This window comes from Crocodylus siamensis, chromosome 3 (genome assembly GCF_052110815.1).
Source record: "Crocodylus siamensis isolate JL-2025a chromosome 3, ASM5211081v1, whole genome shotgun sequence".
Taxonomy (NCBI): Eukaryota; Metazoa; Chordata; order Crocodylia; family Crocodylidae; genus Crocodylus; species Crocodylus siamensis.
The window spans coordinates 84,567,983-84,584,105 of record NC_143397.1 but is presented as its reverse complement, the minus strand read 5'-3'; the positions used below and the strand labels follow the sequence as shown (position 1 = coordinate 84,584,105).

General features: G+C 46.7%; 1 protein-coding gene across 1 annotated transcript in view; it reads left to right on the top strand.

Annotated features, from left to right (window-relative positions):
• Positions 1 to 4,495: 4,495 nt before the first annotated feature.
• The window catches only part of IDNK (IDNK gluconokinase), an 18,203-nt gene continuing 6,575 nt past the window's right edge, over positions 4,496 to 16,123 (top strand). Inside the window, exon 1 of the mRNA XM_090037640.1 lies at positions 4,496 to 4,612. Coding sequence (XP_089893766.1) covers positions 4,496 to 4,612 — 117 coding nt within the window. The remainder of the gene's footprint in view (positions 4,613 to 16,123) is intronic.

The window sequence follows — 16,123 nt, the reverse complement described above, 5'->3', positions numbered from 1 at the left end:
ACCCACAGTCCTCCACACCTTCACAAATAACCCCCCGCCCCATACACACACTTCAAAAATAGCATCTCGTGATTTACATGCAAATCTTTTGATTTTTTAGAGTTTGTCTCATGATTTTTGGCACAGTGGGGTTGGTAATACTGTCAATGTGCTGTGCAGGAGCTGGCTTGAGCAGGGGGGAGGTTCAGCATGGGGCTAGCCATCAGGCAGCCCCTGCACTGAAGCACTTTCATGCCCAGCCAGCCCCTCCAGCATCTACAAGTGTGCTGCAGAGTACATTAATCTACTCCAACTTAATAAGGGCACACATGCAGATGTTGAGACATTTACTGCACAACTGATCAGTTAACTCCATAGTAAATGTCTGGTGTAGATGCACCCACTGGTTCACAGTAGAGTAGTAATAGATTAAATAGGCATAAGGACTAAACTACTGTGGCTCAATTCTGACTTATAGTTTGGAGAACCCTTTCTTGTTTACACTTGGGATTAGCTTCATGATTTCTATACTGAAGCATGCAGAAGGTAGGGCAGGGAGACACTTTGGAGAGCATACTTGAGTTAGTGCCTTGTGTAGATTAAGTGCAGACTGTTTCATTTGGTTGCATATGTTAGTCTGAAGTCAGGCAAAAGATAGGGCTGTAAAAAGACCTCCCATTTGAGGTGGGGCTGCTTGGATTTAAAACCTGGGACAAAAGAAGAGAGGAAGGGCCTTTTATACTTCTAGCCCATCCAAACTGCAGTTCTGCCCTCTGACAGGCTTGTCCCTAGAATGACTGGCAATTCACTTGAATGAAACAATATCATTGTCCTGGGTGGGAAGGGAAAGTGCCAGCACATTGTTCTTTCTCATAGTTCACAGGTACTTAATGGAAAAATGGACTGTAGATCCCAGAACAAAAGGCTTTTCCCTAGACAAGTGCTATGTTTGTTTATAACCTGTGGTGCTACCCTGTTCTACTTTCTGCTTGATTAAGATAAACATGGCTAACTATTAACAATTATAATAAACATGTCCCTTTCTGTCTCAGGTTCTCATCAGTAAAATGGAAATAATATTCTCTTTGTTCCTTTTTGTCTGTCTTGTATATTCAAAGTGTACACTTATCAGGAACCAGACTGTTTCTCTGTGGGTATATCTACACATGCAGTAAGTGTGCCTGAATAAACTCTGATGCAGAGTTTGGCTGGGGCATGAGGGTGCTGTTGTGTAGGGCTATCCAGCAGCATAGAACCCCTTGCCTCAGCCAGTCTCAGTCACCATCTACATGTGTATTATGGTGGAGTAAAAGACTCCATTGTAGGATAGTACTTGTGTCAGGCACTATTATCTTACAGAGGAGTTAATTAGTTTACTACAGCATAATAGTGACACATGTGTAGACACTGACAGTAAATTAGTCAACTCTGCCATAACACGCACATGTAGATGCCCTCTGTGTGTAGCATGTACCATAATGGGAATCTTGGTTAACACTTCTAGGTATTACCATACAACAAATAACAAGGACAAAAGAATATGGAATAAAAGAATTAATTCAACTATAAAAAATAAGTGTGCAAGTTTCTCCTAATGCAATAAATGAAAATTTCATGTTTGAGTGTTTATTTCCTATACACAGAAATCTGTTCCTATTTCTATGTCCAGTCCAATTCTTTCACATGCAGTGAAGGATGGAAGAAGATTATAATTATCCTAGAGTCCCCTAGGTTTCTATAGCTCTGTTGTCTAAATGCATATCCTACCTCCACGTACCTTTTTGTACCTGTCAGTAATATTTAGTTGGTATAGCTTACGTGTCAATTTTTCAAATTTGTCTCTATCTAGAGAGCTTGCAGGTGTTATCTCTACTATCTGTTCTGTGGATAGATAGACGGAATCAGGAGCTATGTATCCCATAGTTTCTGTGCACAAAATCAACTTAGAAAAAATCATGTAAAAATATCTCTCATGTAATTTGTAGAAGTATCTGCTGAAAACAGTGTGGTATGCATGTCACACAACTTTGACAGTATATGTACATTTTAGATAATGCTGTGGGTTTAATGAGATGTTACTGAAGTTGATGGGTATAGCCATTAGGGCTGTGCAAGATTTCAATGCGTTTCATTTTGAAGCTGTTTCGATGTGTTTCGAGCTCAAAAGACTGAAACTGAAATGAAACAAAAGGCTTAGAAACAGCTTCAAAGCAAAACAAGGGCACTCAAAAAGCCTGGCTTTTTCAACATTTTGAGTTTTGAAGCCAGGCTTGCTTCCAGCTAAACAGAAACTAAGAAGAGGGATAGGGAAGAAGGGGGAAGGACTGCTCTGATATTGACATGTGTAGCTGGCCAGTGACTGTGATCCTTCCCTGAGGCCCCTTCCAATCCCAGTGCTCTTGGGGAGGGAAAGAAAAACAGCATAAAAAGCACTGTTTGAATTGAGCTTTCTCTGTGCCTTGGAGTCAGCTTACTGAGCTGTGTCTTCCAGCAGTTCAGCAGCATCAGAAAGGCTAACACTTGCTAGCCTGTTCCTAGCAACTGGGATCCAATACCTTTTCTTTCATAATGCCCTGCGCCTAAAATGGAAGTGACCTGTGAGAGTCCCCTAGTGGTGAGAAGGGGGAGGCTCAGCTGCCAGTCACCAGGGCAGCACAGGTGTGGGTTGCTGATACAACCAGTTTGGTCAGCTGACCAGAAGGGGACAGGGCCTGGCCTATATAAACAAACCAGGCTGAGGCCGGAGGTCAGTTGCCCTCTGGCAGTTGAGGAAAGTGGAGCTCTGTTGGAGCAAGCAGAGCAGAGAAGCCTGATGGCCTGAGCAGTTTCTGCTTGAGGATACTGGGTGGAGGAAACCCTGGTAGGGATATGAATGATGGTTAGCTAGTTTGGCTTGGAGTTTATGTTGTAACACAGGAGTGTGAGTTTTCTGTTTTGTAGTTGTGTAAGACCGGAGGACTGGGTGAGGCTGTAGGGGTTGGAGGAGGCCTCATAGGGGCTCCACATTGGCGTGGAGACCCAGCGCGGGAGAGAGTACAGCATTTTGGGGGTGTATCGACCCCGGTCCCAAAGTGGGCAGTGTCATGAGGGAAAAGCCCCAGTGAGGACGCAGGCAGGAAGCCGCAGTGGGGCGCAAACCCGAGAAGGGGGTCTGGGGGCCAGGCATGCCTACGGCCACCTGAGCCTCGATTGTGAGGAGCCCAGTGGGGTGCAAGACCTGAGAAGGGGGTCTGGGGGCTAGGCACGGCTACGGCCACCTGAACCTCACTTGTGGGATGGTGAGAAGCCCCAGTGCGGAGACAGGCCCCAATGCAGGTGGGAATCGCGAGGCAGGGCCCCAGTGTGGGCAGGAATCATGAGGCAGTGCCCCAATGCAGGTGGGAATCATGAGGCAGGGCCCCAGTGCAGGTGGGAATCGCAAGGCAGGGCCCCAGTGCGGGCAGGGGCACAGAGAGAGGCCCAGTGTAGGCGAGAGTGCAGGGAAGGGCCCCAGTGTGGGTGGCAGCTGCAGGACAAGCCACAAAGTGCCCTTGAGGGCGAGGGCAATGGAGGAAGATGAGCCAGAGGACCCGTGAGGGCATGGACTGTAGGACCCATGTGTAGCCCCTGAGGCTTTAGGGCACCGTGTCACTGAAGGCAGGGCACAGACTGGGACATCTCAGGGCACTGAGCCAAAGAGGGGCAGCCTCCCTTTAACAGTATTACCATCAAAGATGTGGTGGGCGAGATAGTGAGGGTGCATTGAAACTGATTTGGGACGGTAGGTAGGGGGTGCTAGGGGAGTTCACAGCACCTCTAGGTGCCATCCTGCCACATACCCTTTATTATTATACTCATTCATTTTAATTTATTCCTCCCTCAAATCCTCTTTTTGTTTTTGTCTATTTTGATTCTTTTCCCCCAGAAAAAATCTATGCTTTCTCTCACAGTGTGCATTCCATTCACTGTGCAGGGAAGCACAGCATATACTGCATATAATAATATACAATTTGTACAGGAACAAATACATGCATTTATATATTTTATATATTACATAAGTACATATATACATACATACGTTAGAAAAATACATACATACAATTATCTACATATATTACATAAATACATATTACAATACAGAAGAACACACAGATTTTTCAGCATACCAAACACACTATGAAATACACTATGAAGTGTGCAGAAAGGCAGCTGGAAAGCCTTCAGGGAGGGGTGGAAGAGCGGGTAAAGGGAGAACTGTAAGTCCCCACCACCCCTCAAACTGAGATTCAGCCTCTTTCCTACAACTAGCAGGCATGAGGCTTCTGGTTTTACTGGCAGCATGGAAAGGGGAACAGTGCCACTGCCTGAGTCTACATCCCCTCCAATAGTACAAGCCCTAATACCCACCACCACCACCACCATAACAACAAGCAGCACCATCAAAACAGTCTCCTCCAGCCCCATTTCACTTCCCATCCTGAGCCTTCCAGTGCCAGAGGAAGAGCTGGAGGAAGAGTTGGAGCTAAATCTGAGCGCCATGGTGAAGGAAATTCAGGGGAAGGAGGAGGAATCATATTCGTTTGTGCTCTACACTCCTCAAGTTTCCCCTAGAGCAGGGTCTCCATCCCCAGAAAGTGCTTCAGAGGAAGTTGAGGTAGAAGTTGTGGATCCAAGTGGCTCAGCTTAGTCTGTTCTTCCTGTTCCTGTGCCTCTGCCTGCTGAGGAGGAGGAAAAGGCAGCATCCACACATGCACCCACACCTCAGAAGTGAGGAGGTAATGTGGATTATTTTGAGCTGGCAGGTGATCCCACCTATGCTATCTGCCTGCCCTGCTGAGCCAAAACTAGTTGGGGCAAGGGAACAAAATACATGAGCAAACAGGGATACTGATGCATCTCCACAGGCACTCATCATTTGGCCTTGCACCTCCTCCTCATGGCACTAGTGGGAGCATGAAAAAAAAAAAAAAGAAGTTCCCCTCTTGCTTCAAAACCCCAGTCCCTCCAAAGAAGAGACAGGCCACCCTAGAACAGTGGGAGAAAGGTGGGCACACGGGAGGCACCTTCCCAAAGTGAGCAAGATCACCCAGATCTTGGTAGATGCTTGCTATGAATGGCCAGCCCTTCTCCTTGGTTGAACAGCCAGGCAGCTCACGGTGCTTGTGGCCACATCATACCAAGTGCATGTATGCACCACCTTCATCAGGATAGTGGTACCCTCTCTGTATGAAATATGCAGGAAGTACTTGAGGGAGGAGCTGCACAAGGCAGGTCCACAGGTGGCCTTACATTTCACCTCGGACTTCTGGAGCAGGCAGGGTGGAGATCACATCTACCTCTCCCACACAGGGCACTAGTGTGACCTGTCAGGCCATTGATGGGCTCTCTTTCTAGCAGAGATGATGTAAGAGTCCAACATGGCAACCGAGATCACTGAGGCCATGAACTTCTTGGTGCAAGGGTGGATCATTGGGCAAAGAAAACTTACCCATGGGGTCATGGTCACTGACAATGGGGTCAGTGTGGTCAGGGCAGTCTGTGATGCCAACTTTGTTGGCATTCATTGTGTGGCACACAAGTTCCACCTCATTGTCAGGGATGCCTTGGAGGGGGACAGGGATGCCGGTGATGGCACCAGCACCACCAGCAAGTTTATTTCCAAAATCAGGAAGGTGACAGGCTACTTCCACCAGACCATTAAAGGGGGCAAGATGCTGTGAGACAAACAAACAGAGCTGAACATCCCACAGCACAAAAGCATGCAAAATGTAGAGAGTCGGTGGAACTCACATACCTGATGCTCAAGAGGCTGGTGGAGGAACTGAAGGCCATGGGTGGCCTTGCTTGGGGAGATTGGGATCAGCAGCACCCTTAACAGAGCTGAGTGGGATAACATCTCCTAGATCTTGGTGGTCCTCAAGCCCTTCCTTGAGGCCACTGACAGCCTCAGCACTGGTGATGCCATCCTTTGCCAGGTGATCCTTGTAGTGAGGGAACTTCAGAGCCAAATGGAGGACTTCTAGGGGATCAACGTTCCTGGCTGGGGCAAGGCACTGTCACCAGCTGTTCAGGCATGGTGAGGCAGCTGAAGGAGGGCATCAGGAAATGGCTTGATCCCCTGTGGTCCAGTATAGTCCACATGATGGCTGCCATGTGTGACCCGAGGGTAAAGGGGAGCATATGCAGCAGCAGAAACCTGGATCAGTGGACAGAGATGCTGGTGAAGAGAGTTAGGGAAGGAGAAGGGTACAGTTGGGAGAACATGGTAAAGGGGGATTCACATGCCAGCATGCCATCCACCAGCCAGTCTGCTTCTCCATTACAGGTACTGCCAATATGGGCCATGGGCATGGTTTCCATGGTGGGGTCCAGAGGCACCAGGCCCTACCATCAGGCAGGTAACTCTCAGGCCTTGGTGGATGCCTATCTGACCAAGGATGTGGAGTCACTGCTGTGCGATCCCTTGGCCTACTGGGAAAGCTGCAGCCACATGTGGCCAGATCTGGCTACTGTTCCCTGGGAACACCTGTCCTGTCCACCAACCAGGTTTCCAAGTGAGAGGCTGGTTCAGCATTGCTGGTGATGTAGTGACAACCCATCACACCTCCTTGGATCCTGGTTTGGTGGAGCAACTGGTGTTCCTGAAAGAGGGCCTCCCACTTCTGAGGTTCCCTAAGCTGCATATGCAGATGGAGTGAGTGCCACCCTTCTCACTCTATCTGCACTTCCTTCTTTTTCTTTTTTTTTTCATCTTTGGGTTTTACAACCATTTCATGTGCCACTCTCAGAGCTGGAGGGGGCACTCACTGTATCACCAGCCAGAAGGGGAAGAACATGTCCCTGCTGAGTTCCTGTTCCAAGATGAACTTGGAGGCATGGACAGGGGCTATGGGGAAGGAGGAGGCCCCAGGTCCTGGGCATGACCACTAAAACTACACCCTGGCAGGGTTTGGAGGCCTGGCGGGAATCAGCCTTCAGGAAATGCCAGGACAGAAGACCTCCCTGGCAAAAGGCAGGTAGGAGTTGCCTTATAGCTTCCAGCCAGCAAAACACATGCTCAGTCCTGGATGTGGAAAGCTTAGACCTGTCACATCTTTGTCAGGCTTGCTGGTTGAAGTGGAATTGGTATCCAAGTGAACTCAGCTTAGCTGCTTGGGATTCCAGCTTTCGGGCTGAACCACTTTTCACAGACGAGCTTATGACCTGTACTACATCCACCTCCTAGGTACAGAAACTCATGGATTCAATACAGACATTGGAATTCTGAAATACTATAACCTGCCTGACATCGGACTCCCCAGGTATCTTCTTTTACCTACTACATCCCCTTCCCCACTACCCCAACCTCTCTCACCCCCTGATGCATCCATTTCCATTTTCACTGACTGGTTTTCTTGCCTGTATTGCATGCCAGCCTCTGGCTTCTTTACTATTCCTTTTATTCAGGAAGAGCACACACACCAACTGCAGGTGCTTCCTCAGAGTGACAAAGGGTTTTCAACCAAAAGTTTCCTAAGATATATTTCTCCAACTATTCAGTTTGTCTACTAAAATATATCAGATTGATCCAAAGAACCTTGCCTGCCAGTGCCATGTCCTTAGACTAACATGGCTCCAACCTATACTTCTAGTACCAGTTTGGCTGCCTGATATGCCAGTGCTACTGTGCTGCTTACCTGTGGTGGACTGGTATGAGGTTCTAGGGAAGGAGGAGACCTCATTGGGGCACACTACCATGTTGTGTAGAGGCCTCAGCACCAGTGAGGGCACAATGAGAGGGGCATAGAGAGCACAATGACAATAGAAGGTAGAGTGAAACTGAGATCTCACTACAGGGAGGATATCAATATACTATCTGAGAGGCATGGGGCATGGTAAGGGATGTTTGGAGCCATGCATCTAGCCCAAAAGGCTTATGGTGTCTCCTTGAGGCACCTTCTTAGAGTGGGTCTCAGCAAGGCTTCCAAGAACCTACAGGGTTTAGTGGGGTCCATTAGGACCATGACTGAGCTGAAGCTTTAGGGTATCCTCCCTATTATCTTTTCCAACCAAACATGGTGGCAGGCAAGAAGAAAAGGCACCTGTAGGGCACAGCTGGCATGGTCACAGGACACTAGGGGCATCACAGCAATCTCTAGGAACCTACTCTATGAGAAAGTGTAGTTTCCTAGAAACCTCTGTACATGTCTCCTTGAAACTTAGCAGGCTTCATGGCCTCAGCAGGGCTTAGCATGTCTGCTGCTTTCACCCCACTCCCCCTTAACACACACACGTGACATGAGTTTTGCTTGTCAGCACCTTGGGGTGCAGTTTCTGAGAAACCCATGCACCTAACTCCTTAAAACTTTGCAGGCTTTGTGGGCTCAGCAGGGGCTACTACACCTGCTGTTTTCACCCTGCTGTGCCTTCACACTTATAAGTGACATGAGTTTATCTCTGAACAATTTGAGAGGGGCTTCTGGGAATCTGTACAGCTCCTTGAAACTTGACAGACTCTGTGGCCTCAACAAGGGCTACCATCCATACTTTTTACACTTGAATCAGGAAAGAAATGACAAAGTTATAGGCATTTTTGTGATTCCCCATTATAGCCTATGGGCAAAACATTAAAACGTGTTGAAACAGCATCCAATGAAACAGTTTTCACAACATGAAATAGAATAGTGCTTCATAACAACAAAATGAAACACTGTCTGTTCAAAATGGCAAAACGGAAGTTGAAAGGAATGGGTTCTGTTTTGCACAGCCCTAATATTCATCTACCTTAATTTAATATATCTCTAAGGAGCATTCATTATGAATGCTAGCAGTCGCCACCTAAAATAGAGGCATATGTAGGCATAGATAGAGGCTTTGCTAGGTAATCTTTTTTTCTAAAGAGACCTGTATGCTTGTGAGGGACAGAAATTTTTATTAAAAAAAGCAGCAGATACCAAAACAAAGAATGAGCAAAACACAGAGGAAATAAAACCCAAATTTGTTTTTCCTTCTCCTTGATGCCTTTCCTCCTTTACACACATGTAAGTGATTTAAAACACTTTGCATTCTGATAGCAAAGGCAAAATGAAAGATTTTTCTGTACACCACAGGTTAACTACATCCACATGTATTTCAAACCATATAAGGGAAAACTGAGTATAATAGCTTTTTCAGAGCCAAATGAGGAACAGAGACACAGAGAAAGACTTGCAGTGAAATAGTTATACCTTTAAATAGGCATCAAATTTATATAGATAGCTAGATATAAAGAGAGATATATGCATGTGTGTATGTGTATGATGTATACCTATGATCTTAACTCATATATGTAGTTTAATAAGATGATTTTAAACTTTTTATTTATAGGATAACATTTCTGAATGAGGACTTGAGGTCTAACCCATGCATTATTGTTCAGTGAGCTCAGCTGCTTTAGCTTTCTTTGGCTTTCAGGTTCTAGTCCAGACTAGACTAGTTCATATTGGGTTACACACAGGAATTTTACTAACAATATAGTGTGATGGCACAGGGTCCCGTAGGATGACAGTGATCTCCCTAAGGCCCCCTTCCCATGCAAAGTTGGCTCAAAGGGCACCATCAATTCTTGCCCGCCACGTCTTTGAAGGTAAGTTTCATAGTTTCATAGTTAGCAGGCTCGGAAGGGACCTGAGCAGATCATCAAGTCAGACCCCCTGCCATGGCAGGAAAGAGCGCTGGGGTCAAACGACCCTGGTAAGGTGATTGTCAAGCCTTGTCTTAAAGACCCCCAGGGTAGGAGCCAGCACCACTTTGCTTGAAAGTTGGTTCCAGATCCTAGCCACCCTCACCGTGAAGTAGCGTCTCCTGACGTCTAATCTGAATTTACCCTCTGCCAGCTTGTGACCATTATTTCTAATCACTCCTGGTAGTGCTTGGGGAAATAGGGACTCCCCCAATGCCTGCTGGTCCCCTCTGACTAGTTTGTAACAGGCCACTAGATCCCCCCTCACCTTCTCTTATGGAGGCTGACCAGGTTCAGGTCCCTGAGCCTTGCCTCATAGGGCCTGCCCTGCTGCCCCCTGATCATGTGAGTGGCCCTCCTCTGGACCCTCTCCATGTTGTCCACATCCCTCTTGAAGTACGGTGCCCAGAACTGGACGCAGTACTCCAGCTGTGGCCTGAACAGTTCCGCATAGAGGGGGAGTATCACCTCTCTGGACCTGCTTAAGATGCATCTGTGGATGCATGACAAGGTGCGGTTGGCCTTCCTGAGTACATCCCCACACTGCCAGCCCATATTCATCTTGGCATCAACGATGACTCCAAATCCTTTTCTGCCTCTACATTGACTAGAAGTGAGTTCCCCAGCCTGTAGATATGGTGCTGGTTCTTCCTCCCCAGGAACATCACCTTGCACTTGTCAGTGTTGAATCCCATCCTATTCTCGTCCGCCCACCCCTATAACCTGTCTAGGTCCTATTGCAACCTATTCCTTCCTTCTAACTTGCCCACAACCCCCCACATCTTATTGTCATCAGCAAATTTGAACAGAGTGCTTTTTACCCACTCTTCCAAGTCACTGATGAAGATATTGAACATTGCGGGCCCGAGGACTGAGCCCTGGGGGACCCTGCTGTCCACATTCCTCCAGGTTGAAAATGACCCATCCACTACCACTCTCTGGGTGCGACCCTCCAGCCAGATGGTGACCCATTTGACTGTGTAGGTGTCGACACCACAGTTCCCCAGTTTTTTTATGAGAACGGGGTGAGAGACAGTGTCGAAGGCCTTCCAAAAGTCCAGGAACACTATGTCCACTGCTACCCCTGCATCTCAGGATTTGGTGACCTGGTCGTAGAAGGCCACCAGGTTGGTCTGACAGGACCTGCCTTTAATGAACCCGTGTTGGTTGCCCCTAAGCATAATCTCCCCTGCTGGCCCCTCGTGGATATGCACCAGAATAATTCTCTCAAAAAGCTTACCCAGGATCAAGGTAAGACTAACTGGCATATAGTTCCCCTAGTCCTCCTTCCTCCCTTTTTTAAAAATGGGAACCACATTGGCCCTCTTCCAGTCTCTGGCACCACACCACAGGAACACGAGTGTTCGTAAAGTCATGCCAGAAATCTCACAATGACCTGAGCTAATTCCCTCAGCACTCTGGGTGGAGATCGTCCAGACCAGCTGATTTAAATACATCCAGTCCCACCAGAAGTTCCCTGACTAGATCCTCCCTGACACATGGCCTAGGTCCACCTCCCCTGGGGCCTGAGGGGGCCCTGGTGGGGGGGCTGATCTGGTCCCTGCTCAGGGAAATGGAGGCTAAGAAGTCATTAAATAGGTTAGCTTTGTCGTCTGGTGTGATGATCAAATTTCCTAGCATGTCTTGCAGGGGCCTCACGTTACCTGGTACCTTCTTTTTGCTCCCTATGTATTTAACAAAGGACTTCTTGTTGTAGTTGATCCGGGAAGCTAGTCCCAGTTCCATCTCTGCCTTGGCCTTCCTGACTGCCCCCCTGCATCCCTGAGCAACCGCTGTATAATCCTCCCTTGTGATGACCCCTCCCTTCCATTGGGTGTATGCCTCCCTTTTAGCTAGAAGAAAGATATATATTAGGGAGGCTGCCTTTTTGTCATCTTGGACACGGTCTTGTTGTATTCTCTGACCTTGTGGGCCCCTGGGCCCCTTATGGTTCCCTTCTACAACAGGTGTTTCGGGGTCCCTAGCCTTATGGGCTATGCATGGCTCCAACCACCCCTTTACCATACCCCAAGCCTTGCAGATGGAACTGACATTGTTTGGTCTGAGACTTGTTATAATTTGGCCCCCTTGTCCTCCCTGGGCTCTCTGCAGCCCTGTCTCACTCTGTGCCTTATTGGCACTCAGGCTCTCCGCAGCCCCGTCTCGCTCCGTGCCTTCCTGGCGCTCGGGCTCTCCACAGCCCTGTCATGCTCTCTGCCCTCACTGGCACCTGGGCTCTCCGTGGCCTTGTCTCACTCTGCGCCCTCACTGGTGCTCAGGCTTTCCATGGCCCTGTCTGGCACTGCATCCTCACTGGCACTCAGGGGCGGTGCATCCCCAATGCTGTGCCTTCTCTGGCGCTAAGTGTCAGTGCTCCCCCAGTGCTACACCCTTTCTGGTGCAAGGGTCCCCACATTGCTGACGTGTCCCCTATGAGGCCTCCTCCATCCCCTAATAGCCTCACCCAAGCCATTAGGTTATACAATAATAAATCAAACACAAGCCCCTGGGCTGTAACATCAATTCAAGCTGCCCGGCTACAACATCATTCAAGCCATACCAGGGAATGCCCCATCCTGCAGTTAGGCCTCTCCCGTCTTGCTTGCTCTGGAAGAACTCCTACCCCCTTGGCTGCCAGCAGAGAGCTGTCGCCCTGGCCTCAGCCCTGGGGTTTATATGTGATCCAGGTTCTGCCCCTTCTGGTCAGCTGACCACTGGCAGGTGTGGGCCACTGGCTCACTCAAGTTGCCCTGGCAACCTGTAGCTGGGCTCCTCACTCACTGCTAGGGCTCTTTCCCAAGTAGTTTCCATTCTAAGGAGCAGGGCACCTAAGTGCTCTGTGATATATACGATCCAATGGAATTTGATAAGTGATAACTGGGGTATTAGAGACTGATGCAAGTTCAAGGGAGGCAACTGAGAACTGGCACAGAAGAACTGATGTTCAAGAAGATTGAGTGAAAGACTAGGAAGGGGTTGAGTTGAGTTGGAAAGGTGGAAGAGATAAATGTAAGTAGAAGAGGGCAGAGGAGCAAAACATCCAGCTTTGGAAAATAACTTCACAGAAATAATTTCAACCTAAGCTGAAATAATAAGAATGGGGATAGATCAGGAGTTCGCAATCTATGGACTGTGGACCTAGAAGGCTTCATCTGTATTTAGCAGCAGGAACCTTCACACACACTGTGCTGTAGCTGGGTGTTTGGCGGGGGGGTGGGGGGGTGCTTCATCTGCACCATTCTGTACAGTAATTGGTTTCTGGGGAACTCCTGTGCCATGGGGGTGAGTCCTTAAAACCAGACTGCCTTGAACCTGAGCTGTGTTATTTCAGCCTGTTGCTGTAAGTGTTGCTGACCACTGAGGCTCCTCATTGGACCTCAACACTCCTCCATGTTGTCATAAGACCTCAACACTCCTCCATGTTGAAGTGGTACTGGAGTTCAAGAAAGCTTTTCCCCTTGCTCTAGCATCACCTACAAAGTCTTAATCAGCATGCTGGAATCATTGTCTCTTCTTGGAACCTGAGTTCTGTTTTCATATTATGAAGATTGTCCTATGTATTTCCCAAGCAAAAATGATTGGATTTGACTAGACTGTCTTGTTTCTTTGGAAGACAAAAAAAAATCTAAATGTCTTACATGATTTTTGTCTAGTTTTGATAACTTGATATCTCATAGATTTTATTGGGACTTACAATTTTTAAGTTTTATCTATGAGTAAAACAGCCTATATAGTTAGGAAATGAAATAAGGGAAGTATCAAATCTTCTGGGTCTGTACTTGGTGATTTTGTTAACACGCCAGCCTCCTTCTTACATATTCTTTATACATATGGTTGTTTGAGGTTTCTGTTGGACAAGCCACCTCAGTTGTAATCCTGAGTTGTAATCAAAAATGTTTCTTAGAGCAAAATGATGAAAAAAGGTTGTGCTTAGGCCACTTTGAAACCATCTGACAGTCTCATATTCTGGGGTTTTCAAACATTTCCTGAAAAATAATCCATCTATCTATAATTTTCTAAATCCATTCCTCAACCTAACATTTTCAGAACACCACCCCCCATTCTGAAATACTTTGTTCTTTAAATTAGCTGTTAAGGAGGTTGAAAATTATCTACAATCAAAAAAACCTTTTAGTTGCAACAAGCTTTTAATTGTTTTAATTGAAGAAAAAAATATATATTAATAGGGATGGCCAGATAATGTTAACAGAACCTAAAAGCACAGATGACTGGTAGGGGGGAGTGGAGGGTGTAGAAGTAATTGGCTTACTTGACTAGAAAAACAGACAAAGACCAGATGTGCTGATACTGCTTAATTCAAATGTTCTGAGATAAGGAATCTGCATTCCTGCATTCCTTGGGTTATATCTTGATATCATGCCCTGTGCATTCCTGCATGCCTTGGGTTATCTTGATATCTTGCCCTATGCATAGATAGTTTGTTTAAGTAAACTTCCTAAGTGTCTGTGTAATTTACTATTGTTTTGTTTCTCCAAGGTGTTTTTTTTTTTATCTCTTTCTCTGTCTCTAGTGTAAATATGCTTGTAAACTTAGAGAGTCTGAGAAATCCTTTGAAACAGACAAGTGGGTGATTCCCCTTGCTGTATGGAATTCTCCCTGTGATCATAGTATAGCCTGAAATAAAGAAAAGCTGGCTCTGTCAGTTCTGATTCAACCACAATGCGAAGTTTGATTTCTTCCACAATTTGGTGCTGTGACTCGGATAGAGACGCCTGGAGTGATCAGTTGGGACACAGACATCTCTTTACTGAAGCCCTGGCACCAAACCAAGGTAAGAGACCTTTTGAAATCTCTATTGGGACTTTTCACAGACAGTGAGAGGCTGTCTCTGTGTCTTCCTGATTCACTACTTGAGGCTCACTCTATCTGAACTTTTGCTGCCAGAACTGTCAGACCCACTGTGTAAGTATTAACTGTAAGTAGAAAGAGTCAAGGTTAAGAGTTAAGGTTAAGAGTTAAGACTCTGTGTTGCTGTTGTCAGTGAAAGTATTTCCCTGTATGAATTGAGTTAAGTTCTGTAAAAAACTGTGAGGTCTCTCTGAGGCCAGAAGTAGAAGCCTTGTGCAGCCGCCCTGAAGACACCAGATATGTTCTGTGTGCTCTTCGAAAGCAAGGGTGCAAGGTGGAAATTCTGAGTGTGAATGTTTTTCCACGATAAGCATTGACCAAGGCTAAGACTAAAGAAATGCTCTTGAAACTCGTGCATCAATGCAGAAATTCCCTTGTTTGAATTGAGAGTATGAATTGAGAAATATGAGCCACTGACCAGGTCTGTGACTAAAGTTGGGTTCAGCCACCCCAAGGCTGTCCGGAAGGGCAGTTTTGAATGCAAGGGTGGAACCTTGTGACCCAGTGGACAGGTTTACCCTTTCCCCACCCTCAGAAATGAGCCATGACTAACCGTGAGTAACTGCATTGTGTGCTGTTATTGCAGTGGAGTCTTGTCTTTGGACATTAGCCACAGCATCTCTATGCCACTAGCAAATCTCACAACCTGACTGGACACCCTGAATAAGCCATTTCTGTATGAAAGACCTGTGTGAATTGAGTTTAAAGATATGTGGAGTGGAGTGTCTAAAGACAAAAGGGACTCCAGCATTGTACATGTACACACACTATGGCCATAAAAGTTGTAAGTTTCTAGACAAATGGAATTGGTATACCAGAGATGATTTCAGCCAGTAGTTTCCCCTGGAGAGAACATTTGATTTAAGTAAAATTGTTTATCTCCGCAGAGACCTTGAGTTAAGAGGTAGTAATATACCACAGACTCAGTGGGACACATTTTTTGATTGGTATGAAGAAGCTTTCAAAACACGTCAAGCATCTCAAGTTCGGAGTCTTAAGGACTCCCAAGAGAAACTAAAATTTCAGATAAAAGAATTAAAGCAGAGAGGTGCACCAAAAGGTGGCCCCCCATCAGTAGTACCATCAGCACCAAAACAACTTTATCCACAAATAACTGAGAATGAATCTGCAGAAGATATAACTGATTTTCTTAATGTGCCACCCCCATATCCGTTCCAGGCACAATCTGAACCTGAAGAAGTCCAAAGTAACCAAATAGACTCTTCCGGCAGGATTAGCCCACCTCACCAGGAAACTATCACTCAACAATCGTCACCTGCCCCCCGGGGCATGCCCACACCCACCAAAGACATGGCGTCTGTCTCCTGAAATCTCAACTCCCTTCTCTTGTTTAAGGTCTGGTACCCAGTATGGTCCAGCCCCTTCTTTAAAATCTAAGAAGGCTCAGCTTATGCCTTTACGCCAACTTCCAGGGCAAGGTCCAAATGGGGAAACTACAATCACAGTCCCTGTCCCCTGGACCCCAGGAGATCTCCTAAACCTTGTTAAACAATTTCCCAACATCAGAGAGGAGACCCAGAAATTTAAAGATGAATTGGAAACTGTAATCCATTGTTATGATCCAACATGGGCAGA